This window comes from Podarcis bocagei (assembly GCF_964188305.1).
Source record: "Podarcis bocagei genome assembly, chromosome: 2".
Classification (NCBI taxonomy): domain Eukaryota; kingdom Metazoa; phylum Chordata; class Lepidosauria; order Squamata; family Lacertidae; genus Podarcis; species Podarcis bocagei.
Genome location: NC_138126.1, coordinates 63,954,788 through 63,979,942, shown reverse-complemented (window position 1 = coordinate 63,979,942; position 25,155 = coordinate 63,954,788). Strand labels below are relative to the sequence as shown.

General features: G+C 44.6%; 3 protein-coding genes across 6 annotated transcripts in view; 1 reads left to right on the top strand and 2 right to left on the bottom strand.

The window, feature by feature from the left end:
• KIAA1191 overlaps positions 1 to 25,155 on the bottom strand; it is a 282,731-nt gene that overhangs the window by 2,250 nt on the left and 255,326 nt on the right. The window contains exons 1-8 of one of the 4 annotated variants that reach the window (XM_081184968.1): positions 9,631 to 9,860; positions 7,002 to 7,097; positions 6,657 to 6,739; positions 5,084 to 5,274; positions 3,476 to 3,602; positions 1,755 to 1,879; positions 1,060 to 1,166; positions 600 to 745 (exon numbers count right to left, since the gene is read on the bottom strand). In XM_081184968.1, coding sequence (XP_081041094.1) covers positions 600 to 745; positions 1,060 to 1,166; positions 1,755 to 1,879; positions 3,476 to 3,602; positions 5,084 to 5,274; positions 6,657 to 6,684 — 724 coding nt within the window. In that variant the 5' untranslated portion in view covers positions 6,685 to 6,739; positions 7,002 to 7,097; positions 9,631 to 9,860. The other 3 variants (XM_081184969.1, XM_081184970.1, XM_081184967.1) reach the window with 3 other exon arrangements.
• On the top strand, positions 13,303 to 19,971 carry ARL10 (ARF like GTPase 10). Its single transcript, XM_081184987.1, has 4 exons — positions 13,303 to 15,658; positions 16,678 to 16,846; positions 17,127 to 17,302; positions 18,314 to 19,971. The coding sequence occupies exons 1-4, from the start codon at positions 15,467 to 15,469 to the stop codon at positions 18,488 to 18,490; spliced, it is 714 nt and encodes a 237-aa protein (XP_081041113.1). The 5' UTR covers positions 13,303 to 15,466; the 3' UTR covers positions 18,491 to 19,971.
• On the bottom strand, positions 20,316 to 25,016 carry NOP16 (NOP16 nucleolar protein). Its single transcript, XM_081184997.1, has 5 exons — positions 24,810 to 25,016; positions 23,572 to 23,686; positions 21,901 to 21,970; positions 21,341 to 21,447; positions 20,316 to 20,993 (listed from the first exon to the last, which is right to left on the bottom strand). The coding sequence occupies exons 1-5, from the start codon at positions 24,914 to 24,916 to the stop codon at positions 20,850 to 20,852; spliced, it is 543 nt and encodes a 180-aa protein (XP_081041123.1). The 5' UTR covers positions 24,917 to 25,016; the 3' UTR covers positions 20,316 to 20,849.

Genomic DNA, 25,155 nt, shown 5'->3' with positions numbered 1-25,155 from the left:
TGTTACAAAAGCACAATAATGTGCGGGGGGGGGGGTACAAGACTGAATCCAAAGTTTGATTTTCCGACCTTTGAATGCAGCATTCAAGTTCTATGCCATAGACTGCAGAAAGCTGTGGACACACATTTTACTATATGCCACACCTTGATATATGCACTCTCTTCTGTAGTCCCAATTCCAATTGACAATGAATTTTTCCCATTTACTTTTAAGTCTCTTCATAATTTTAACTCTTTGTTAGACCAGGGCTCAACTAATACATCAGCTGACTACCATCAGCAGAATTCCTGCACTTGTGCTATGGGGGTTTCCCTCCTCTCCCCATACACCCCAAAATTGGCTCTGGGGGGCATCAGAAGAAGCCCTGGAATAGTATGCAAGGGGAGGAGAGGGGGGATTGTTCTTTCTGGCAAGCCAAAATGCTTGCCTTGACAAAACAATTACCACAGTGTGATGTTTAATTTCTCCTTTAGTCTTTAAAGCCAAAGCTTGCTACTTCGGTCTTTTGTAAAATGAACACATATTTTTGAAGACTGTATTTTTGGAAGAACACATATTTTTGAAGACATAAAGACTGTTTTCTTAAAATGTTGCTATACCTGAATCAGTGTGTTTTTGAAGAGCTCTGGGTCCAAAGAAGCTCCATTTTTCAGACGGTACTTTATCGCCATCCCCACCACCGGAATCCATGGCAGCAAGCTCAGGACCCGTGATGGATGCGGAGGACCCCTGACTAAACCAACCCCTGAAGAGAACAAATCAATTAAGAACTGAAACCGGATAGGCAGACCATGGTAGTATCTGACTACCACAAACATTTAATCCCAACTGAACAATTCTCACTCCACATAGGTTTACATCAAAAGATAAATCCAGGAGAAAATTATGTGAGCCACATTACCTACCCACAACAGAAAGACTGGGTATCTTTAAAAATGCAGCAAAAAAGCATTGGACAGATTCCACAAACAGGATTTGCAAAACCCAAAAGGAAACTAGGATTCCTATTAATTTAGACACATAGTTAAGTGCCCTTTGTTTTCCTCTTGGGAAATGTACCTGTATGTGCGCTTGGGAGAGGAATGGGGAGTGCTGCTTGGAGTGGACTGGGCGGAAGAGGCCTGTTTATCTTCTTTTGCCATCTCTCCACTTTGCATCTTTAGGTTCTGTTAGAAAGGGTAAAGATGTACAGTTGGAAGCTTTCCAATTCTAGCAAGTGAACAGCGAGCAGCCACAGTTTAATTTTGTTTATTTCATTGGTAAAGCTTAATAAAAGTATGATGCAGCATATTAATGAGACTTGCATGCAAGACTGTATGGAGACATTTCTGCCTTGATTACAGCTACCTCTCAGACATACCATCTTTCAAGTCATCACCCTCTATTACTGAACTTTGTATTCCGCTTCAAAGGCATAGCACCCATTTCCCAGTAATAATAAATTCTATATGTTCAGTCTCAGAAAGTTAGGCTTTTGGTGCAGGGAAATAAATAATTTACATAAATTACTTTCACTGCCAATGCCTCACTGGTACTGATCAAGAACTCAATAAATTATATTTAACTGGCACTAGATTCAAGCTCTCTTAACACAAACTCTGAAACAGGATGCAAACCGGAAAAATCCCTGATTCTATTGTGCCAATGGCACCTATTAGCAAACTTTCCACACTTAGTCCTGAAAAGTAGTAATTTACAACCAATACCAATTTAAGGAATTCACTACTAAAGCACAGTGAGACCCAACACCTTACATGGAGTGACTCAGCCACACGATGGTATTTAGTCTCCTCTGCAGTGAGGCCTTTGTGGGGAGTGTATCCGGCATCTCTCAACCCTGCCTGCTGCTCAAAGCGTTGAATGCTCTCCTGAGTTTGTTCTAGAACGGACAACATGACACATTCATACAAGCCACAAGCACTACGGCCTGCAACAAATTTCTAAAAGCCAATATCCTATAGCCTTTATAGTTATTAGAAATGATAAAGCACGGAGGGAGAGATTTCTTTAAGCCATCTATTATAAAGCGCCAGAGCAACACACAGCACAGTTAAAAAATGTTCTGGAACTTTCATCATTCCAGCAGATTGGAAGGGGAGGACAGGACTAAAGTTAAAAAGAGAGACCAGTATAGTAAAACAATCTAGGATTGCTTTGTTTGTTTATTAAATTTGTATACAGCCCTTCACCCAAAGATCACAAGGTGGAGAATATAAATAGTCCCCTTCCCACAAACACATTTAAAAGGCCATAGATTGTTTAATCAGCTAAAGGCCTGGTTATACAGAAATGTTTTCCTTTGCCCTGAGCTCTTCCTACAAGTGAGCTCACTGTATTTTTTGGGTTCCAGAACCAGACTTTCTAAACCAGGGATGGGGGACATGTGGCCCTGCAGGTGCTGTTAGATATTGTTACTGTCTATTGGCCATATTGGCTAGCTGGTGGAAGCAGTAGCACATTATCTTGAGTCACAGGTAGGTTCCTCATCCCTGTTCTAAACCTTTACGGCGACAGCTTTTGTTATGTTCTCATGAATGCAGCATAAAAATTCATACATAATCAGAAGCTGGGCCCCAAAAAGAAGCCACCAGGGTTTAGGAGGAACACCTTCAGAATGCCTTCCTCCAATCTACTGTTATTCAGAGCAGAAACCTCAACCCTGTCCTTTAGTAGCTTTTTTAAAGAAAAATTATGCAATAGTAACGGCTATCTTTAAATATTAATAAAATATGTTTCCAGGAATTATTTCTTAAACATAAAAGGAAGTTTCCTTCATTGCTTTACTGTAAGAAAGTAATATACCTGAACTAGACTTCCATTCTGCTGTGATCACTAGACTTCCAAAACAGAAAAACTACAAGAGACTCAAAATGGTGAAATATATATGCCACATCCAAAGCATGCTGATTCAAGCATATTGTCTATGTGCCAGTTATCTGCCCATTAGTAGGAGGAGGAAATATACCATTAGCAACCTAATGAAGTTGTTTAATTCACTGTAAATTCAATGGAAGTGTGTATTTAGTTTTACCAAAAGATTTAACAGCTACAATTAAACATAAGTGCCAACAAATTATCTTCCACAGCCATTCATTTTAATACACTGACTGGACAAATGGAATGAGTTTGCCAAGCTAACAAGTAAGAGCTGGCAGTACAGTCCCACTACCACAAAACACATAATGAAGTGCTGCAGGACTTAAGAAGAATTAAATTTCCATGCTGTTTCCCTTAGGTTACATGCTAGCATTTAGGTACTAAAGAGGATCAGAATATGGAGGTAGAGCATCAAATTCATTCTTACAGCATTTTGTTTGACCCTTTCCATTAGGGGATCCAATCTCTTTGAAGGCCTTTCTGAATGGACTATATCACAGAGAATTAAAATAACCCACATGGTAATGAGAAATAAACCATATTGCAAAATTTTATCTCCAGGGTAACTTGCCTACTAGAGGAACACAAGAGCTCTTACTTGTAATGAGAGAATTCATGATGATGTGGGTGGCCTTGGCCTTCACTACAGGAACCTTGTTCACAGTCTCAGTGGAAGATGAGGGGGTAATGGCAGATGGATGCATGCTAGTCTCCCCTTCCTCATCCTGTGCAGAGGAAGCCAGGGACAGTTTGAGGAGAAAGGGGCAAAATTACCTTAGGAGAACCTCACACACTACTCCTGATCCTCAAGGGAAGGAGTCCTGGAATCTTACTTGAACTGTACAGATTGAACATGGTGCTCTTGCCATTTTCCCACCCTCTCATCTATAACATTTTAATTCTGTATAGTATTTAGAAATCTTTGGTCTTGCATCCAGCAGATAATCAAAATATCATTATATGAAGCTAGAGATCACTCCTATTTTCACCAAAAACCAGGTCCGCTGTAGTCCATGAAAACAGGTGAAAATATTCTCTCCTGCATAGAAGATAACTCCAAACCCCAAGTCTAGTTCTCCTCATAAGATAACAACTATGGCTTTCTGGTTATTCCCTGCTTTTGAAAAGTAAATCCAGGATCACAATCTGTTACTTGCCACCCACCCACAGCCATTTAACCCTAGTAAAAATCTATAGTTGTTGTTTTTTTTTAAATCATACCAGCTCTTCGTTGTGACACTTACACTCTTTTTGTCAGACATTTCACCAGTTCTGACCAGTTACAGCCATTGTAATGAAAATGAGTGTTTCTCCCTCAATAATTGTTGCTATAAAAAGTATCAGAAGAGCATTTGTATTATTGGCATCTGCTTGACTCGAGAGAAATGGAGTGTGGCTCTGGAGCGAAGCCAAGCTGCTGTTAATAGCACTGAAGTGACCTCTCAGGGGTGCAAGCCTGGGCAATGTGTATGGAGGTCCTTGGCTGCCCAGTCAACAAGACCCTACTCTCAGCCTTGCTGAAGTGGTCCAAAGGAAAGCAGAGCAATACGTTTGCTACCAGCTTGGCTTCAGGAGTTGCCAGGAGGCGGCGTACAAGGTGCCAACCAACCATCTTAGGGACTATGTTCTGGTTTTGTGTGGGATTTACCCCTTAGCTTTTTCTTCCCTGAAGATATCCTGCAAGGCAGCAGAGGTTTAGGATCAGGGTTTTCCTTCTCCTAGGTGGATGAGCCCCACCTGCCCCTCACTTCCCTCTACAGCACGTGCAGAAACTGTCTTCTTGACACTTGGACCCACTATGGGTCTTGTCCGCTCAATCTGCCAGAGCCTGTATTCACATGCAGGGGAAGTCCCTATCTCAACGAGGGTTTCAGACCACTCAGCTACCCTCACCTGGTTTAGCCGGCCAGTCAAAGCTGTCTCCTGGGGTGTGGCTGATAACTTCTAGGAGCCACAGGTGAGAGCTGAGTGCTGCGTGGGAACCAAAGGTGGACAAAGTACCCCAGAAGGAGCACACTACATCTCCCACCAGAGGTACTACACCTCCCCTAACACCCCATACACCCAGAAGAGCAAAGCAATGCAAATTTGATGCCCCTCAGCACAGTTAATTTCAGTGGTTGATTTACGTCTTCAGTGGGACATTAAAAGTGGTATTTACTGGACACCTCATACCACCTCTATAGCCACTCTAGAGACTGCATACCTTGGAAATATTTTCATATTTGCGTTCTGGGACGACTGGCTGTTTCCACAGGATATTGGTGGACATATTTGGAGGAGGAGGGGTCATTGGTGCTGTATCCTCAAGGGCATCATCATAACTGAATGTCCGACGGTTCATTCCAATGGGTTGGGACATCTTTCCTAGAAAGCCTCCAGAACCATGCTCAATAGCTAAGGACAGAGATGAAAATTTCACAGTAGGCTGCACTTTTAGAATGTCAACTTTATACAAGCAAGTAGTACAGATCACATTAGCACTTATTTCATTAAGATGATCTTCCAGCATCAGTATCACAGGATTTTAGAACATTGTGATGTAACTAACTTTCTTTCAGGCCCAAGGCCACATCACCGTATTCCAACTCCGTCAGGGCAACATGCCACAGGTAGGCATGGCCACCTTATAGCAGGCAAGCAAGAGCACCTGTGCACAAGCCACCACATGCATACCAGGGAACACACACACAAAAGCAAGCAAGGTGAAAAATGAAATTGACAATAGCTGTGAGGGTAGTTTCAACCTCTCTGCCCAGTACTATGAGGATGAAATTCCATTAATGTACTATGTCCCCCTCAATCTCAAGGCAGCACCACACTGGGTCAGGGAATTGGGGGCTACTGGAGAAGACTTAGTGGACTGGATGAAGCCCATTGGCCACTGGTTCACCACTACTGATCAAAACAATGCACTTGATCCATTTCAACCAATAATTAGAGAGCCAAAGGTGCTACTAGAGCTAGAAATTCTTAGGTCAAGGCTCCTAGAAACACTGTTACTCAAAAAAGTCTACTGCCTATTAATTTAGGCACTTATCTAGTCCAGAATTACTAAAACCCAAGCCCTGGCACTAAAGCATTTATTCAGAATCTTTTCCCACATGAGACACCTAGGATCAGGAAGGTAATCGACTTTTCATTAAAAGATGTTCAAACAGAATAACCCCAGAAAACACAACCTAAAAAAAAAACAGGCTAGAAAATGTTTGGGTACTTAGGATGGTCATTCGATTTCATAGGGATCTGAAGAATTTTCCATCCCTGCCGAGATGACTTCCCAAACTAATGGCAAACAGCCTTTTCACTCATAATCAGGTAAATAGGCACACTAATCATCGGATTTCAATAAATTCACTCAATAGCAAATTAAAAGTCAAGTAATGGTAGCATGAAATACATAATCCTGAAGGCAATCTGAAAAACTACTTCCAGGAACAGATGGAAGAATTCATCTCAGGGGAGAACTCCATCAATTTAGTAATTAATTCATCATCATCTAGTTAGCAGTTGTTGGTCATTAGCAGGGAAGAAAACTGACAACTGCAACCATAAGATGCTAGGTCACCAACAGATGTATTGTTGAAGCGCAATTACAATTCTCTCTAGAGCAGAGTCAGATCTTTATGTGTGTCTGCATTTAGTGTGGTACAGCTAGACCTTCATAAAGACAACACAAATAGACTTGGGAGATTTGAATAAAGCGCCTGATGATATTTGTTACAATTACCACTAGACACTTTTACACCCGACACATTTACTTAGATAATGAGTTTTACCAGGAGCATCTGTTCGTCTTGAAGCCATGATTGCAAGTCCAGGTGTTTCACTATATGGAAATCCAGAACAGTATTGCTGTTACCTAATAAAAACAGAGGGTACTTTCATCTGCAAAAGTTACACCATAGCAAAGGATCCTGGTTTATAATAAAACTAGAGTATGTCAATGAAGCTCCACATATTTTACTTTGCTTATAAAGCTAGCAAGATGTCTAACATTTATTTTGATGATTTAAATAATGAAGCAATGAAAAGGTATTATGACCTAACTCATTTTAAATTAATCAGCCTGCGTATCATTGTAATCAAAGTTTTTATAAGGAAAAAAAACTAATAGAGCTTACCACAACTTATGATGAGAGAAAGATGTCAAAAAAGGACCATTCTGTTGCTGATGCTGAAACTAGCAAACCATCCTCACGAGCTTCCATGCAGACAGACTGACAAAAATTCAGAAGCAATAAATCTTTACTAAAGTAAGACAGTCTACAATTGCAGTAAAATTGTATTCATAATAACCTAATTCAATACTGACAGAAAGCCACTTCAACCTTCATAAAGGAGAAAATAGTGCACAACGCTCAAATGCCTCATCTACCTGTTAACCATTAGGTTGGTGGTTTGAGCCCACCCAGAGACAGCTGTGAGCGGAATTTCTGTATTGCAGGGAGTTGAACTAGATCAGGGACATCCAGGTAGACCGTGATCTACCGGTAGATCACTGAATGTCTTGAGGTAGATCACTGGCTCCCCTCAAAGAAGCTCAACAACTTTGGCTTCCCTTAAAAAAGCTCAACAGTTTAGCCCTGCACCTCCACAAAACGGTGCTTTCCTCCTCCCTAAAAAAAAAAAAAAAAAGCTCAACAACTTTGACCTGAATCTCTTAAAAAACGGGCCTCCTCCGTATAAAAGCTCAACAACTTTGACCTGAACCCCAAAAAAGGGGGCAGATCACTGCCAGTTTTTAACTCTGAGTAGATCGCAGTCTCTTGGGAGTTGGCCACCCCTGGACTAGATGATCCTTCCAACTCTACAATTGTATGTGGGAATTCTCTAACATTTGAAGTGGTCTCAACTAGACGCTATGTACATCAACCACACCAAAGAAACCTTCACTCAGTTGGACTGCCAAGTACTTGCAAAAATATAAAATATAAATATGAAGTTATAAATTAGCATACTTGGACTGCAGTAGTAAATAAATTAAGTCCAGTCAAAGTTGACTATGGGGTGCTGCGCTCATCTCACTTCAAGCTGAGGGAGACGGTATTTGTTCACAGACAGCTTTCCGGGTCATGTGACCAGCACAACTAAACTGCTTCTGGAACAACAGAATACCCTGACGGAAGCCAGAGCACATGGAAATGCTGTTTACCTTCCCACTGAAGTGGTACCCATCTATCTACTTGCACTAGCATGATTTCAAACAATGGGATTCAAACTGTGGACCTTCCTACTGCAGTGGCAACACCACAGGGTCAAAGAACACTCCACATCTCAATCAACATCTATGTAATCTACAATGGCACCTGGTTTCAAGGTAATGGGAAGTTTTCCAGCACAATATAAAGCAATCAACAGTGGTAGTTTACCTTTGAATTAATACAATACAATGGTCTCAAAAGGCATTCTGGTGATTTACCCAGACAATCAAAGGTAAGCATCAAATAACTCAGGAGAGGTAGGTATTTCCATGAGGGAAATGCAGACTTGCCATAGATACAGCCTCCATAGCAGTAATGTTATCAGAGTGGGTGAGATATAAATAAGATGCCACAATGTAATTTACATTAATTTTTCTAACCATCATCTGTTGGCCAGTTCTAAGCATTTTACTCTTCTTCCAACTGCAGAAACTGCTGACCTGGAAAGCAGCCATACAAACACCCACTAGCTCATGCCAGCATATTCTCCCATATGGTTGCAATTAACAGAAGGCAGATGCTGTAAATGCAGCTTCAAGAGGCACCAAGTCCAAATGGCCCCTTAAGTCTTGTCCAGCAAAATTGCTACTTCTTGCAGCCAAGGAAGTGGTTTAAATCCAAGTGAGCCTATTCTCTTCCTCCTCCAATGAGAGAGGATGAAAGGGCTAGCGGCATTGGCTACTTTTAACATACTAACTGCATACAACATCTAACGGTTGAGGCACTTTACACATTCTGAATCACTTTGAACAACCATCAACATGCAAGGAAAATAAGTTTTGCTGTAGGCTCAAAAGGTTTAGTCCACTAACAATCATTCCCTAAGCAAGTGTGTAAGGGAGGGAGGCACACCACCGACAAGTGTAGGCAACAGGTCCGTCTCATAGCTTAGGCTACAACCCTATACTCGCTTTCCAGGGAGTAAGCCCTTTTGAACTCAATGTTGAGGAAAGTTTTTAATGTTTGACGTTTTATCGTGTTTCTAATATTCTGTTGGGAGCCGCCCAAAGTGGCTGGGGAAACCCAGCCAGATGGGCGGGGTATAAACAATAAATTAGTATTAGTATTTAGCTTGCTTCCGAGTAGACATGCATAGTTAGGCTGAACACAGACAGGGAAAGGCGAGGCGTTAGTTTACAAAACGAATGCAGTGAGATTAAAAGCGCGTTTAATATATTTTTGCATGTTTACTCGAGAGCAAGTCTCACGGAGCCTGCAATAGGCCTTGCTCCCAAGTAAGTGTTTTTAGGATGGCACCCTAAGAAAAAGAGGCGGTTGCCTCAGATTTCACCACAAGCAGCATCTTCCGTCCCCGTCCCGCCCTGTCCCGGGGGGGGGAGAGTTCAGGTATCTTCCAAGCAGATGTCTGGGAAGGTGTCGCGCAAAATAAATTCCGCCGGAGCCTTTCATCCCCGAGCCCAGCCTCCTCCTGATGGTCTGCGGCGGTTCCGCGACCGGCCTATCCCGCCCACTACGCGCCGTAAACAACAAGGCCGCGCTCGGCTGCTTTGCCTGCCTGCCTGCCCTCCCGCCCGCCTCTTTCCCTTACCTCCTCCTCTTCCTGGGCCGCCCGCAGCCCCCGGACTGGGTCCCCCCGGTACTAACAGGCCCGCTGCGCCCACGAGTCGGACGAGAGCAGGAGGCGGAGGAGGCCGCCCGCGAGCAGGCGCCGGTCAACGAGATCCGGAGGCGCCATGGCGCAGCCCGAGCCGGGAGGAAGAGCTCAAGCCAGACCAACCCACATCAGCAGCGACGCGGCTGACGACATGCAACTTAAAGGACGCCGGCGGAGGGAGCGCAATATATAAGCTTAACGATCTCGCGAGAGTTCAAGCTCGCGGCGTTTGAGAGGCGAATGCTGAGGGAACTTAGCCGTTGGTATTCAGAAGTGTACGGGCTCCGGCAACGGAGACGGGCAGAGCGCAGGGGTGCTGCAGGCATTGATATGCAGTGGCCTTGTTCTCTATGAATCTTTCTAATCCTCTTTTAAAGACGTCCACGTCGGTTGTCATCAGTGCCTGCTGTGGGAGCGAGTTCCATAGTTTGTGCTGCTGTGTGAAGAAAAAGTACATTCTTTTGTCCTGAATCTTCCAACATTCAGCTACATTGTATGTCCACGAGTTCTAGTGTTACTAGAGATGGAGAAAAATGGCTCGTTTTATCCATGCATAATTGTATATCTTTCTAGTGCTTTTTTCTAAAAAGAAAATGTTTAGGGGAACTCTCATTTTCCTACTCATATTGCAATACTGCCCCTCAATGAGGCCAAACTTAAATGTCTGGGGTATGTGTACCCCTGTGTCCCCCCAGAAAAAGGCACTGTATCTTTCTATCATGTCACCTCTAAAAAGCCCCAAATGCAGCAGCCTTTTCTCATAAGGGTATTGCTCCATCCCTCGGATCATTGTGGTTCCACCTTTCTGAAACCTTTCCAGCTCGAAAATAACCTTTTTAAGGTGAGGCAATCAGAGCTGTACACAGTGTTCCAGGGGCAGTTGCACCATAGATTTGTACTTGTATCGGCAGTTTTATTTTCAATTCCTTTCCTAATTATCCCTACCATGATATTTTCTTTTTTCTTTTCTTTTTTTTCACTGCTGCCACACACTGTGTCAGCTTCTTCATTGAGTTGTTCACTCTTTCCTGGTTAGTCATCACCAGTTCTGACTCCATAAGTGTATAGGTTAAATAGGATTTGGGGCCCCAGCATGCATGAGTTCACACTTATTTACATTGAATTGCCCTTGCCATTTTACCACCCATTCACACAGTTTGAAGATGTCCTTTGGAAGCTTTTTGCAATCCTTTGTTTTAATGACTGAACAACTGAGTATCATCAGCAAACTTGTCCACCTCACTGCTCACACCTAACTCTAGATCTTTTAAAAAAAAAAGTTAAAAAGCACAAGTCCCAATACTGATCCTTGGGGGACTCCACTTTCTACATCCCTCCATCAAGACAACTATCTATTTACTCCTAGTTTCTGCATTCTGTTATGTAATCAATTCCTAATCAATAATACGTGTCCTGTATCTGCTTACTAAGCAGTCAAAAGCTTTGTGAATATCCAAGCACACTGTGTCAACTGGATCACCTCTGTCTATATGGTTGTTGACACTCTCAAATAACTAATACAGTGGTACCTCAGGTTAAGTACTTAATTCGTTCTGGACGTCCATTCTTAACCTGAAACTGTTCTTAACCTGAAGCACCACTTTAGCTAATGGTGCCTCCTGCTGCGCTGCCAGAGCACGATTTCTGTTCTCATCCTGAAGTAAAGTTCTTAATCCGAAGTACTATTTCTGGGTTAGTGGAGTCTGTAACCTGAAGTGTATGTAACCTGAAGCGTATGTAACCCAAGGTACCACTGTAGGTTAATAAAACAGGCCTTACTCTTGCAGAACTCATGCTGACTCTGCTTCAGCACAGCTTGTTCTAGATGACCGGTCATGGTGTTCCGTTGCACTAAACGTGGTTTAGTCATGCTGGCCACATGATCCGGAAAGCTGTCTGTGGACAAACGCCGACTCCCTCGGCCTGAAAGCGAGATGAGTGCCGCAACCCCATAGTCGCCTTTGACTAGACTTAACCACCCAGGGGTCCTTTACCTTTTTTACCTATATGATTGGTTGTTTTATCTTGAACAATACCTCCCACCAGTTTCCCCAAGGCAGACGTTAAGCCAACCAGCCTGTAATTTCCACAGTGCTATTGAGGAATCTGCCCCTTTGGGGATTTCTGGCTTGCTAATTTGATGCTTTCTTTAACAACCAGAGCAACACCAACTCCAGTATGTCTTCCCTGTTCTTCCTATAGTATTTATATCTAGATATAATCATGTCCTGCTGGTTCTCTCCTTTCCACCAGGCTAGTCATGCTTGGAAGGCCTGTTATGAAACGATGGGAATTGTGATTTTGTGCTCTAGTTTTGCGTAACGTTGCTGAATTGCCAGTGTATTCCTGTAATACAGAAGCAATTTAGTTACAAATCAAATGACAGACCTTGAAGCCACATTTCAAGGCTGTAATTTGCCCCCACCCCAAAGTCCCTGACACATGCACACCCACACACCTCTTTGCAGCAAATGAAAGTTTGGTGAGATGTGGAGGGGGCAACTTTTGCCAAGCCCTGGTATGCATGTGTACTTAAAGGCAGGGGAGGGGGGAACTGTCCAGAACAATTATATAACTTCAATAAGTTATGCCTTTCTTCTTGTTTTCCTCTTCCCTCCCCATTACGTTTTCCTTTTGTATGTTGTCTGTTAGTTTGTGAGCTTGAAGGCAAGGGGCCGGTTTGTCTTTTAATCTCTGTACAGCACAAAGAAAAAAGTAGGAACTTTAGAAGTAACGTTGTTGTTTTTAGAAGAAGAGTGAAACTGGAACCTTGCAAACATTTGTGTAGGGCTCACAAGGATTTCATATGAAGGTACTAATATTCAACCTGTATTCCAAAGCATACTGCCTTTGACAGTGGAGGTAGAACATGTTCAGGGTTAGTAGCCTCTATCTATCAAACCTTTTTTTGAAAATACAAATTAAAAGTAAAACAAAACAGATGCAAAAGGTGAGTACTAATTTAACAAGTTTAAGACAATTCAGTAACTATGCATACTAACAATCTTAACTCTTTCTCATTTAGATTTTCTTTAAAGGGTTTCAGGATAAAGAGAAAATAACTCAGAAGGTCCATAGTCTAGAGCAGTGTTTCCCAAACGTTTTTGGGCAACGGCACACCTGCTTACCGGAAAAAAATCTCGCGGCACACCACCATTAAAGCCCCGCCCCATGACGTCAGCGCGCAGCGTCACGCCGGGAGGGACGCACAAAAGTGAACGTTTTTTCCCTCCCCCTTGCCGGGGTGGGAGGAGGCAGCAGAGCGAGGGCAGCTGAGGCGGCGGCGGCAGCTGAGGCGGCGGCGGCTGCGATAGCGGGCGGAGGAGGAGCCGTCGCCGGGAGTTGCTGCTGCTGCTGTTGCTGCTGCTGCCCGGACATGCCGGCCTCCTCCTCCTCCGCTGTCTCGCGCTCCTCCCTTTTGCGCGCGCTGCCCCGCCGCTCGGCACCACCACCGCGGAGCCGCCCCGGCTCGACGCGGATCCTCGCCGCCGCCGCCTCTCGCCGCCGCCTCTCGCCCGCCTCCCTCCCACGGCACACCAGCCGGTGTCTCACGGCACACTAGTGTGCCGCGGAACACCGGTTGGGAAACACTGGTCTAGAGTACATGAGCCAGGGGAGAGGGCAACAGCCACTTTCCATTGAGCTTTAGCACTTATAGCTGCAGAGAAGCCCTTGAAAGCAGGGTTGGGTTGCATCCGAATAACCCCATACAGAAAACAAAGGAAACTGCACACATATTGCAGTATTGTTTTGTGACCTTTGGGGAAGTCAGAATTTACTGAGTGTCCTGAATCATCAAAGGATTGTTGTTAGGCAAGGTATCTGCTTGACACTGCAGTTCCAGCAAATAATGCTGTTGCTTTTATTTTTTAATGCAAATATGTCAGAGAAGAGAGATGGAAATAATTCTGAAAATGGCAGTTTATTCCTCCCACATAAATGGTGCTTTTCTTCCGCAATGGGCTGGATAGTTATTCAGTACCATGACTCCTTTATTAAATATACCTTTAGGAATCATGACACACTTCTCAGAGGCTGCTCAGAGTTTAATAAAAAACACTAATAATAATGCAGTGTTACAATGGAATGAAGAGAGGGGTCTGAGATCAAGTCCCTATCCTGGCTGTTGTGGGCAGGAGCTGTTTCTCTTTTATTCTCTCTTCTCTCTTCCCCTCAAGACAATATGGTTCCTCAGAAATCCCCCCCAATTCTTTTTCATCTTTTAATTTTTGTCTTTTGTTATCATTGTTCTCTTTGTTTTATGTACATTTTAAAATGAAATAATAATATAAAACATTTACAAAAAAAGAAAGTTCCCCCCTTCAGATGTTTTCCCTCCCCTTCAATATTTATTTATCTACAATACCAGTCCAGTTATGTGCTGTCTTTCAATATCAAACCCTCCCAAGGTGGTTTACAAAAGTTAACTAGCTTCATATACATAGCAGGAACACGGGGCTTCCAGATAAGAATCATCAGTCTACCTGCTCCCTGGACCCCTATGTGATATTACTTTTACCCATTCCTATGATCCACTTGCCCTGAGAATTGATACTTCTTTCGGGCAGGAGTCCTAGACTGTGGCATGTCTTTAAGTACAGTTAAAAAATCACACCTGCCCAGCTTTATCCAACTTGCCTCTGAATACTGATTGCTGGAAACCGCAGGAGGGGAGAATGCTCTTGTGTTCAGGTCCTGTGTGCCAGGCATCTGTTTGGCCACTGTGAGAACAGGATGCCGCCAACATGATTTTCATGGCAGTGCCTCAGAGGCAGACCAGTTCCAATCTGCATTTTGCTTGGGCATGGACAAACCCTCAGACCATTTGGTCCATCTAGGTTAGTACTGTCTACACTGACCAGAGGCAGCTCTTCAGGGTTTCAGGCAAGCTTCTTCTCCCTTTGCTCTACCTGGAGATGCCAAAGATGAAACCCAGGACATTCTGCATGCAAAATGTCCTGTCATCTTGGTATGAGGCATGAGCAAGGTTGGTCTGAGACATTTTGGCCTCTGGGGTGAACCACAAAATGGCACCTCCCCACCAGGGAAGAAAAGGTGAGTGAAGTTATACCGCAAGAACAAGGTGGAATTAAAGCTCTACATCCAGATCTGCTGCCCCTGTGGATCCTGCCACTAGAGGCAATTGCCTCACCGTGCCTCATGGGTGGGCCAGCCCTGGACATGGGTAGGGGGACTTGTGGCCCTACAGATGTCATTGGACCCCAGCTCCCATTACTGTATTCCCAGGCAGCATGACCAGCGGTCAGGTATAACGGCAGTCTCAATCCAGCAATAGTGAGAATTCGGCCTTGGTGTAAGGCAATATTACGCTCAGCAATGCATTTTCTCTTTCTCTGTCACCCACCGCCCGCTCCCGGGGAATCTTACTAGGTGGAGAGACAGAGCAAGTCCCCTTTAAGGCCGAGAGTGACGTCAGCCGGACTCCGTCCGCAGTTTGCTGGGGCTGATGCTGCCACCGGCCGGGAAATTCTCTGGCTGCTTAGACTGAGTCAGCAGCGCGCGCGCACGCACAGAGGCTGTTGTTGGTCAGCTGAGCGCATCTGCTGTGGATCGCTGCACTTGCTAGTACACAAGCCTCTTCAACCCAGGTTGCTAACTTGCGAAATAAGGAAGCATACGGATTTAAGGCAAGCCCAGGAGGCTGCAGGGGACTTTTCTGTGCGGGTTCATTGGGAGTGAGGCGCTGCTGGTGTTGTTGCAGTTGCCTCTCCGCCTGATTGGAAGTTGTTTCAGTCCGGTTCCTTCGCCAATGGCTCCTGCTGGCGCCATCAGGCACCTGAGCCTGGCGCTGGGCGCAGCGGTGGCCGCCCTGGGCTCCCTCCTTTTCATCGCCTGGAAGATCTACTTCCGAGACGTCAACGACAGCTGCATCGGCTGGAGGGGGCGCTGGGAGCAGCAGCTGGAAGCGGAACTGGGGCGCAACGCACCCGGAGGCGAGGAGGTAAGATGGGTGGAGGCTGGCAGCGCCCTATACTCAAGGCCAGTGCTACTCTGTCAGCCTCCCCCGGGACAATTGCAGCTCAGTTGCTAAAAGGAAGGAATATGTTTGGATCCATCCACATCAGTCCTTTGTCTTAGGGGAACAGGTCAGATGTGGCAGATGGGGTCGTGATTTCAGGAAAGGTCCTAGAACAGAAAATTCAACAGTCCTGTCCATAAGCACTTGGAAAAGGATGCCGTGATTCCTAAGACCCCGCATGAGTTTCTCAAAAACAGGTCATGCCAGAAGAATTTCATTTCATTTTTCATAGAGGATAGAGGTACAAGCTTGGTGGATCAGGGGAATGCTGCGGAAATAGTGCTTCAGACTTTGACAAAGCCCCCCTCCCCCTATTCTTGCAAGGAAGCTGGTAAAATGTGGACTAGATGGAGTAATTGTTGGGTGGATTTGTAGATGGTTAGCTGACTCAACTCAAAGAGTACTCGTTAATGGTTCTTTGTCATCCTGGAAAAAAGTGATAAATGGGGGACCGACTGCAGGGATCTGTCCTGGGCCAATGGTCTTTATAAACAACTTGGATGAAGGATTTGAGGGGATGCTCATCAAATTTGCTGTTGACATCAAACTGGGAGAGGTAGCTAGTGCTTTAGAAGACAGAATCAGGATCAAGTATATTGTTTTTGGATGCTTAATCTAAGAACTTTTGCTCCATAGGTTACATAGGTTTGTGTATAGTACACAAAATAGCTTGATCTTCAATTTGGCTGGTATCTTCCTTGTTTGGATGCTTAATCTAAGAACATTTGTTGCAACTGCATCTAACAGTGCAAGGCTATCCATCTCTTTCATCTCTAAGTGACCTTCCCCGACAGCCTAACAATAACAGCTTTACACACAACCCAAACATGATGTCTGGTTTTGCAGACTTGGCAAATAGCCACAGGTGAGGCTGCCAGTCATGAAAGGCCCTCCTGCAGCTGTTCTACTGCTGTGCCTCGAAGCTTTTCTTCTCTTTTCAGCCACCTTCCTGTGAGTATCAGGTTTTGGTCCTTGGTTTGGATGGGGCTGGAAAAAGCAGCATTATCCACTATATCTGCAGCACAGAAGCCAAGATGCACATAGCACCCACTCAGGGCTTCAACTCAGCACAACTACAGGCCAATGGGCTCCAGATGGACCTCCTGGAAGGTAAGTCCTACCATAGCCTCCTGGAAGCAAGGCAGTCTGGGACAGTGGGAGAACTTTGTAAGTGGCCTTGTATCATTGCTGTGAGAGAAATGTGCAAGGAATTCTCTGTGCCATTGCATCACAAATACTTTTGGGGGGAGGGTTTTACTAGAAGCTCTATGTGCCTAAAACAGAACTGAGTGTTCCATGCACCTCTTTTCTTTGGCAGTGGATGGGTGCCGAAAACATCCCATATACTCAATATGTATGGTTTTTATTTTTGGTCCTTTTTGTGTCTCAGTTGGTGGCAGCCAGAATCTACGTTCGTACTGGAACCACTACCTCAGCAAAGCCCATGTCCTAGTGTTTGTAGTGGACTCTGCAGACGGCCTGCGCCTCCACACTGCCCGACAGGAGCTCCATGGCCTGCTAGCAGAGGACCCTCAGTTGCCTCTGATAGTTCTCGCTAACAAACAGGTGGGCCTCTTCTTTCACCTGGGACTATCTACAGAAGCCTTTCTCAACCTAGGGCCCACAGATGTTCTTGGACTACAACTCCCATCATCCCTGACCACTGGCCATTCTGGTTAGAAATGATGGGAGTTGTAGTCCAACAACTTCTGGGAATCCAAAGTTGAGAAAGACTGAGTCTAGACTAGAGCAAGGCAGAGGAACATTTTACCAGATGGAGCAGGACACCATTCCTGATAGGGATGACTCCTCCTGCTGGAGACAAGTAGGATCCTCAGCTTGCAACACCATCTCTAGAGGGGAGGAGTCATTCCATCTCTCCAGACCTGCCTGCCGCAAGGGAAAGTTGGGTCTTTGTGTCTCTCTCTGTGTGCTTGAGTGGAGTGGGGCCAGAGGCAAAACTGGCCATGTTAACGGATATATAGTAAGCAATGCAGAAGTTATCTTTTGTATAGTAGGCCACACAAAGGTTAGCAGTGTTTATGTTTACACACACATCTCTCCATCCTCCAGCCAGGCAAGCAAGAGGTGTTATCACAGTCCAATGATAACATTCTAGCCAGGCAAATGCACACAAGGAAGGTGCAGAGCAGGGCTGGTGAGAGATGTGTCCTGGGGAAGAGTTCCAAGGGCCAGATGGAGATGCCCGGAGGGCCACCTTCAGCCTAGTTCCTCACCACTGATCTGGAGATGGAACCCTGGACGTGCAGAGATGGAAGGGACCCCCAAGAGCCATCTAGTCCAACCCCCTGCAATGTAGATCTTGTCTGTGCGCTTGACATCTTCTGTATATCATTTGCTTGTACTGACATGACTAAGTATATTGGATAGCTTATGGTGTCGTCATCAGCATTTAATGTCAAGTATAACTGTCTCCTTCCCAGCTCTCCTTTTCACACGGATCCTTGTCTGAGAACGAGTGAAAGTAGATTTAAAGGTGTGCTTAAACACAGTTCTCTTAAGGACGGGTGGGGAAGGGGTGTCATTTGTTCAACCTGTGATCTGTATCCACCCTAGGACAAGAGTGATGCGCGGAGTGTGGCAGAATTGCACGAAGAGCTGGCATTGAACACCCTGAAACGTCAAAGGGAATTCTTTCTCCTGCCCACAAGTGCTACTGATGCTGGCCTGACCACCACAAACAGTGTTCTCCACCTGAAGAACCTGCTGCTCAAACTCCTGGCTCAGGTCTGAAGGTTCTTCAACATCTCCAGGATATTCAAGCCAGATGGAGCCAACTGTGCCATCATTCCTCTTAGCTTCTTGAGATCTTATCCTCAGAGATACAGGCTTTCCAGGTCCTCAAAAGAATTTTTTAGGTGTTTACTAAACCCCCTTCTGGAAAGAAGCCTTACCGTCAATATAACCATTGAGACCTTGGCTAAAACAGGGGCAAAATATACTGACCATGGTGATAATACAGTAGTCTTGGGGGTGGCTGCTGGCATCGGCTGCTGAAAGTCCTAGGGAATGGCACTGTCAATACTTGCACTAAGAACTATCACTTTGTCTTGCAAGACTCGACACAGCAGGTCTATAGGAAAAGTCTGCCCTGCGCAGGCTGGAATACCTCATCCCTCACTGCCCTTTTGGGAAGCTGGGGATTGACTGTGCCCCTATGAAATACTATTAAAGCCTCACTGCAATTAGTGGGGAACAGGATGTACCGTCTCAAACTGCCATGAGGGCTAGTCTGAGAGTGGGTGTTAAAGGGGCATCTCAGCAGAGCATGTGCAAGCAGCTATTCTGTTGAGGTGTCCCTGATGGCTGTTAGGGCTTTAAATGCTACTTATTAGTGCAATAAAATCTATCATACCTGATAAGCAACTTGATGGCTTAACTGATCCCTCTCCAATATACTAGATGCCCTTGAATTACAGCCACTTCCTTAGCCTAAGCATGTTGGACCAATTGTGCTTCTGAGGCACTAGCTCCTTGCTCCAAGTGTCCTTGCTCAACTTCCAAAGTCAAGTTAGCCCCCAGTGAATTACTACCCTTAATCTCTTTCTGAAGAAAGAAAGAGTTGTGAATTTCAGTGAAAGGCTGCAGAAGGAACTGGGAAATTTGAGGTACCTAATATGAATTGCTGTGCCCAGGGCTAATGAAGCTGCAAATCCCTTTCTCAGTTTGGTGCTATGTTTGATCTCAAGTCACCTGGCTCAGGACTCATTCCTATATAATCCATATTCCTCCTCAACTGGAAACTATACAGTCAGATAGTGGTGGCTGGGACATGCCAAGGGCCGGCCTCAGAGTTTGGGCTGCCCGTGATGTGGAAGAAGTTGGTCTCAGACAAAATGCCAATCTTACCTCTAGAGAAAGGAATAGTTTTACATGTTCAGCCAGGCAGTCCTGCAGAGGGACCTTGTGTTTACAAGCAGAGTTAACCCAACCCTTGTGTGCTCTTTCTCAAACAGTACACATGCCAACTCCCTGTTCCCTTTCCTCATAGCCGGAAAACAGCAGTACTGCCTGAGCTTGGGCTACACTCCTTTTGCAAAACCTGATCACCTCTCCTGTCCCATCAAAGATTATGGGAAGCTTTGTTTGTGCCTGTGGCTCCTAGCCCTAAGTTCCTCTTGCCTGTATGAAATGGATAATTGGTGACCAACTGTTTACACTATGGGCCTCCCCCCCCCCCACTGTATCAAATAAACCTTGAGTGGTTTGTCTCAGCTGTAAGGGATATGGTTGTGTTTTCTATGCAACTAGAGATATCACAAGGCCAGCAGCGTCATGTGTTATTGCTGTTAAGAAAGGCAGAACTCAAGGAGTGTTAAGGCCACTGCCAATACATGTACATAATTACAGTTAAGGGGTCTCTCTCTCTCTCTCTCTCTCTCTCTCTCTCTCTCTCTCTCTCTCTCTGTGTGTGTGTGTGTGTGTATTTTCATAGGAGCCTTCCCAAGGTCAGCTTTCCTTTGTACTTGTATAATGTCATCTCACGGGTGGACCTGCTGATACATACAAATAGGACTTAAAATATTACAGCTGCAAAAAGTCAAGAAACTGAGACACCTTTCCATAGTAAGAGACCAATTTTTCAAAGAAACTTCTTCTTTTTTTTAAATAAAGGGAAATATTTTACTCTTCATAAAAGAATGCTTGAAAACATACTGACTTTTGATTACATTGGTTTACCGCAACTTTTTGTTTCCATAGCTGGATGATGTACCAAAATTTCCTTAGAACAGTCTTCCCCACCTATTCTCCAGGTGGTTTGGCAAAGCTGCTTGTCACTCACAGCGCAAGAATAGGGAACATCCTTTGGCTGTGCTTTGTTACTGACTCGGGGCTTGGGAAAGAAGTTTATTTCAATTAGGATCTATCCCAAAGCTAAGATGGTGCAAGCAGAATGCAGCAAGGGCTCTCCAACAATTAGAGGTCAGACAAAGTCCCATCTACATAAACACCTTCCCATCTTCTCTCTTCAAAGGACACAATGATAGATAATCCAACATTTCAGTCCCTGACCAGAAGTCACTTGAGGGCAAAGTAGCATCTGAATTAATATAGGTGCAGCTGCTTCTGCCCATTTCTTTGGTGAGTAAAATCATTGCTGTTCCATCTTCTCTGGCTGCAGAGAGGCAACAAAGGTCTGGTATTCCTCAGGGTAGAAGCGTTTATATACATTGATTTTCCTCTTTATTTGCTTTGGTGTATCCTGGTAATAGTTCTTCTCATCACGTGCCATAGCCTAGGAGGCGAAGAGTAAAGTTGTAATGAGCTACCTCAGCCTTAAGGAGGCCTCCCACACCCAGAAAGCAAGCAGTAAACTGTACACCAAGAGTCAACAAGTAGCTGTGCACAAAGCAAATGGAAAATTACAACCACAGGAGTGCAGTCAGAAAATGTAGGCTGAGTTCAGCTCAGGGTACAGGAAAGCACTATGGATGAAAAGAGGAAGCAAACAGGGAATTGAGTGTGCTCAGCAGTTTTTGTATTTTAAAAAACAGAGAAACCAGGAAATACTGAAAATTGGACATTCTAATGGTAGCAGCTTCAACCATTCACTGTGGAGCTTCTAGAACAAAGAGTGCCTACCTTGTAGTTTTCACCATGGCTCCGGATCATGTGCTGGACATAGTCAATAAGATCTCGGGAGAGCGTCTCTGACTTCTTCTCTGGAAGGCTGGCCTCAGATTCCAACTCTTTAAGTGTTAAAAAGAAAAGGTAGTGAAGACGAGGGAAGTGTTTTGGCACCCTCTGTGGCCTTTTTCAAGCAGAATAAATACAGCTAGATTCAACTAGTAGGATCACTGAGGTCACCCAGGTTTCCTCTTGCAAACCAGCAGTTCGCCATGCGATGTGATCCTTTTGTGGCCGGCCAGCCTTTGGGGTCTAACAGAGGATGGGAGCAGGGGGTTGGTTCAGACAGAAGTGGCCTCCAAGATATAAAAACCACACACAACAGCAAAAGACTATGCATGATATCACCAGTGTTTCCCTGACAACGAGAGCTGATACACTCCAGAATACTGCACTTAATTTGAATAGGATAAATGGTTGCTCTCATGATTTAGAGTTACAACAGTTCAGGTAAAAGGTTTCACTATGAGACATCAGGCCAACATATTCATTGCCAATATGAAGCTATTACCAACCATTTAGTACATATGGCTTCCGCACAGTTTTCACATTTGCTTCTTGTCCATCCACTTCCATTTTCAGCATCTGCATTTTAAAAGACATGGTAGATCATGTTATATACAAATACATTTATTATGCATTGCTTTGTATGCTCTAAAATGCTACCTAACTCTATAAATTCCTTAGCTGGCATGTTTTCATCTTTCCTTAAGGACTTAAAAGGATTCCCAACCACCCCATTTGTTTTCCTAATTTCATCATTCTCATTAATATTAACTGGAGAAGATAAAAGCACCCGAATAACAAAGTTTCACTAGATTTGTCTTTCACAAAAGGGCAAATGCGATAACACTTAAGGCAAACATGATGCAATGGTACTTCACCAATGCAGTCATTTCAGACTACTAGGTAACTCAAATTTTGGTAGCATCCCTAGAATAAGTTATCATTAGGAAAGTCATTCTGCAGTACTGTCACAAACCCACACAATTTATGCACCAAGGAACGTTGGGATCATAGAATCTTAGAGTTGGAAGGTACCTGAGGATCATCTAGCCCAACCCCCTGCAATGCAGAAATCTCAGCTAAAGCATCCATGACAGATGGCCATCCAATCTCTGCTTAAAAACCTCCAAGGAAAGAGAGTGCACCACCTCTCGTGGGGTGTCAAATATATCCCTCGTCAAGGGCGCCACAGAAAGATGGAGATTTTTACTAGATCAGCAGAAATACCATGGAAACATCCCAAGGTTTGGAATTCACCAAACTCTCCATCTGACCATTTGTGCTTCTGACCATCATCATCACCATCATTTTATTTGTATGCCACCTTTCCATAGCTGAAACTGTGCTCAAGGCGGCTTACAACATGCCAAGATTTACATAATTACCGACATAACAAAAGTCATAAACAATAAATAAAACACATCAAAAGATGCAAAACCAAATGGAAAACAATTTCCACATAAATCATAAAATCTAAAACTAAAAATACAACATCAATAACAATTTAAAATGACATAGATAAAAAATATCTATGCAGCACCCATTGGTGGTTTCAAAGGACTTCTAATGATACAACCTCTGTGGTGTAGTGGTTAGAGTATCAGCCTAGGACCTGGGAGACCAGGGTTCAAACCCCCACCTGGCCACAAAGCTCACTGGGTAACCTTGGGTCAATCGCCACCTCACAGCCTAACTTCCTCATACGGTTGTTGTGTGGATTAAATGAGGAGGAGGAGAACCATATGTGCCACCTTGAGCTCACTGGAGAAGAAGGCAAGATATAAATGCAACAAGCAAGCAAACAAACAAACTTTTTTGCCCTTGGTTTCCCTGACTCAGAAAGTTTTGTATCATTTTGACCGTTGTATCTAGTATGAAGGGTGAAGTGGGAAAGCGTAAATGAGTTTGAAATACTACCTTTTTACGTTCTCACAAACAGGTTTGAAATAACATTTTAGCAACTGCTTTCATGCATACCTTGTGTCTAGCCAAACACCACATGAGACCTTGTGTCTTAGATATAGCATTTCCTTACTCAGAAATTTCCCCAGCTATTTCTGCAGCTGCCACTTTGTACATATTGTCTTGCTAGGACTGCATCCATCACCTATAAACTGGTAGATAACCCAGTTTTGGCTGAATTCCCAACCTGGAAACTTTACCTACATATCACTACTCACCTGTTGCATTGTTTTCGGAATAGGTATAGCCTTGTTTGGATCAACAGCCAGGCCCATTTCTGCAAGGTTCTGCTTTACAGTTTTGGTCCTATCCCAGGCATGTCGGATTTGGGTACTGGACAGAGATGGGGGTTGAGAGGAGGAAAGAATCATACATTAATATTATGCATTCTTGAAGGGGTTCTTCCCCCTCTGATAAGAATGGCCACACAACTAACTAATATTAGCCACATTTGTCTACTCTAGACAGTTCTGCCTGATTTCATTAATTTTAAAAGCCTGTTTGTTTTCCTGGAATGCCTGCAGTCTTTCAACACATGGAAAGTAGGTAGAATGCTGCTACATTTAAGGTGTCTACTACCGCATGGTTCCACAGGAGTACTTTTAATTCTGATTTACTGATAGGTCTAGCTTGGGAAGGGTCTTTGAACTATGGTACCATTAACTTTGCCCAGTGGCAATTCAGTACGGTACTTGATCTGGTGTAATCAATACCCTCCAGAATTGCTCCCAAGCATTACGAATGACAGAAAAACATTCTGTCTTCCATGGGCAGGATATGTAGAAAACACCATACAGCATTTATTTATTTGTACTGTATTTCGTTGGTTGGTTGGTTTATATTCCACCTTTCTTCCCTCTTGGTGTTCAAGATTCACAGGATTCTCAGGTGGTCACCCATCCTGATGCTGATGAGACCTGCTTAGCTTCAGCCAAACAGATGCATCATGTACCCTTAGGCTATGCCCTGCATGGCACTGTAGAAGGGATTACAGAACAGCCTTTCTCGCCAGTAACGGCAAAAATGAAACAAATGGAGGGTTGTACTTTTATCAACTTTAACTTCGGTGACTGGCTAAGGCTGAAAAAAAAGGTGGCAGTGCAGAAGCCAGCAGGTTCTGCTGTGCTCCTAGAGATGGCCAGTTCCTGCATTGAAGGGGTTGGACCAGATAACCCTTGGAGTCCCTTCCAATTCTACAATTCTATTTTTCTTCCTTTGGCATCCGGCTCTGCAGGGCCTCCGAGAGGGCACAACATTTTGTGGTTCACCTCAGGTGCCAAAATGCCTTGGGCCGGTCCTGGGTGAGTGAGCCCTGACTGAGATCCGACATGCCCCATTCCCACCCGGCTAAGACGCGAAGGTTGGTCGGCCAGAGGAGCCCCGCTCCTCCCTCCCTCTCTCTCTGCCGCCCTCTCTCCCCTAAGCCTCCACTTCACCCCAATTCCCGGCCACTCACCATTTTATACGGGGCGCCGCGCGCTTGCGGAAAGCCCTGTTCTGCTTCTTTCGGTCGACATTATAGTTGTACTTTTGCCGCCGGCTCTTCCCTTTAGCTTTCGGCATCGCGGCGACTCGGCGGAATATCGGCTGCAACAATCCAGCCGCACGCGGCTTCTAATACAGGTAGAAGAAGCCCGAGCCTCTGGGAGCGTCGCCCCGATGCCCGATGGGAAACGTAGTTCTGCGGTCTCGGTAGACTGGGTTGCTTTCCTGTAGGAGAGGGGAGTCAGGCGGACTACAACTCCCAGCAACACGGCGGGCGGCGGCGGGGAAGTACACGTGCTCGTATTGCAGTTCCGGCC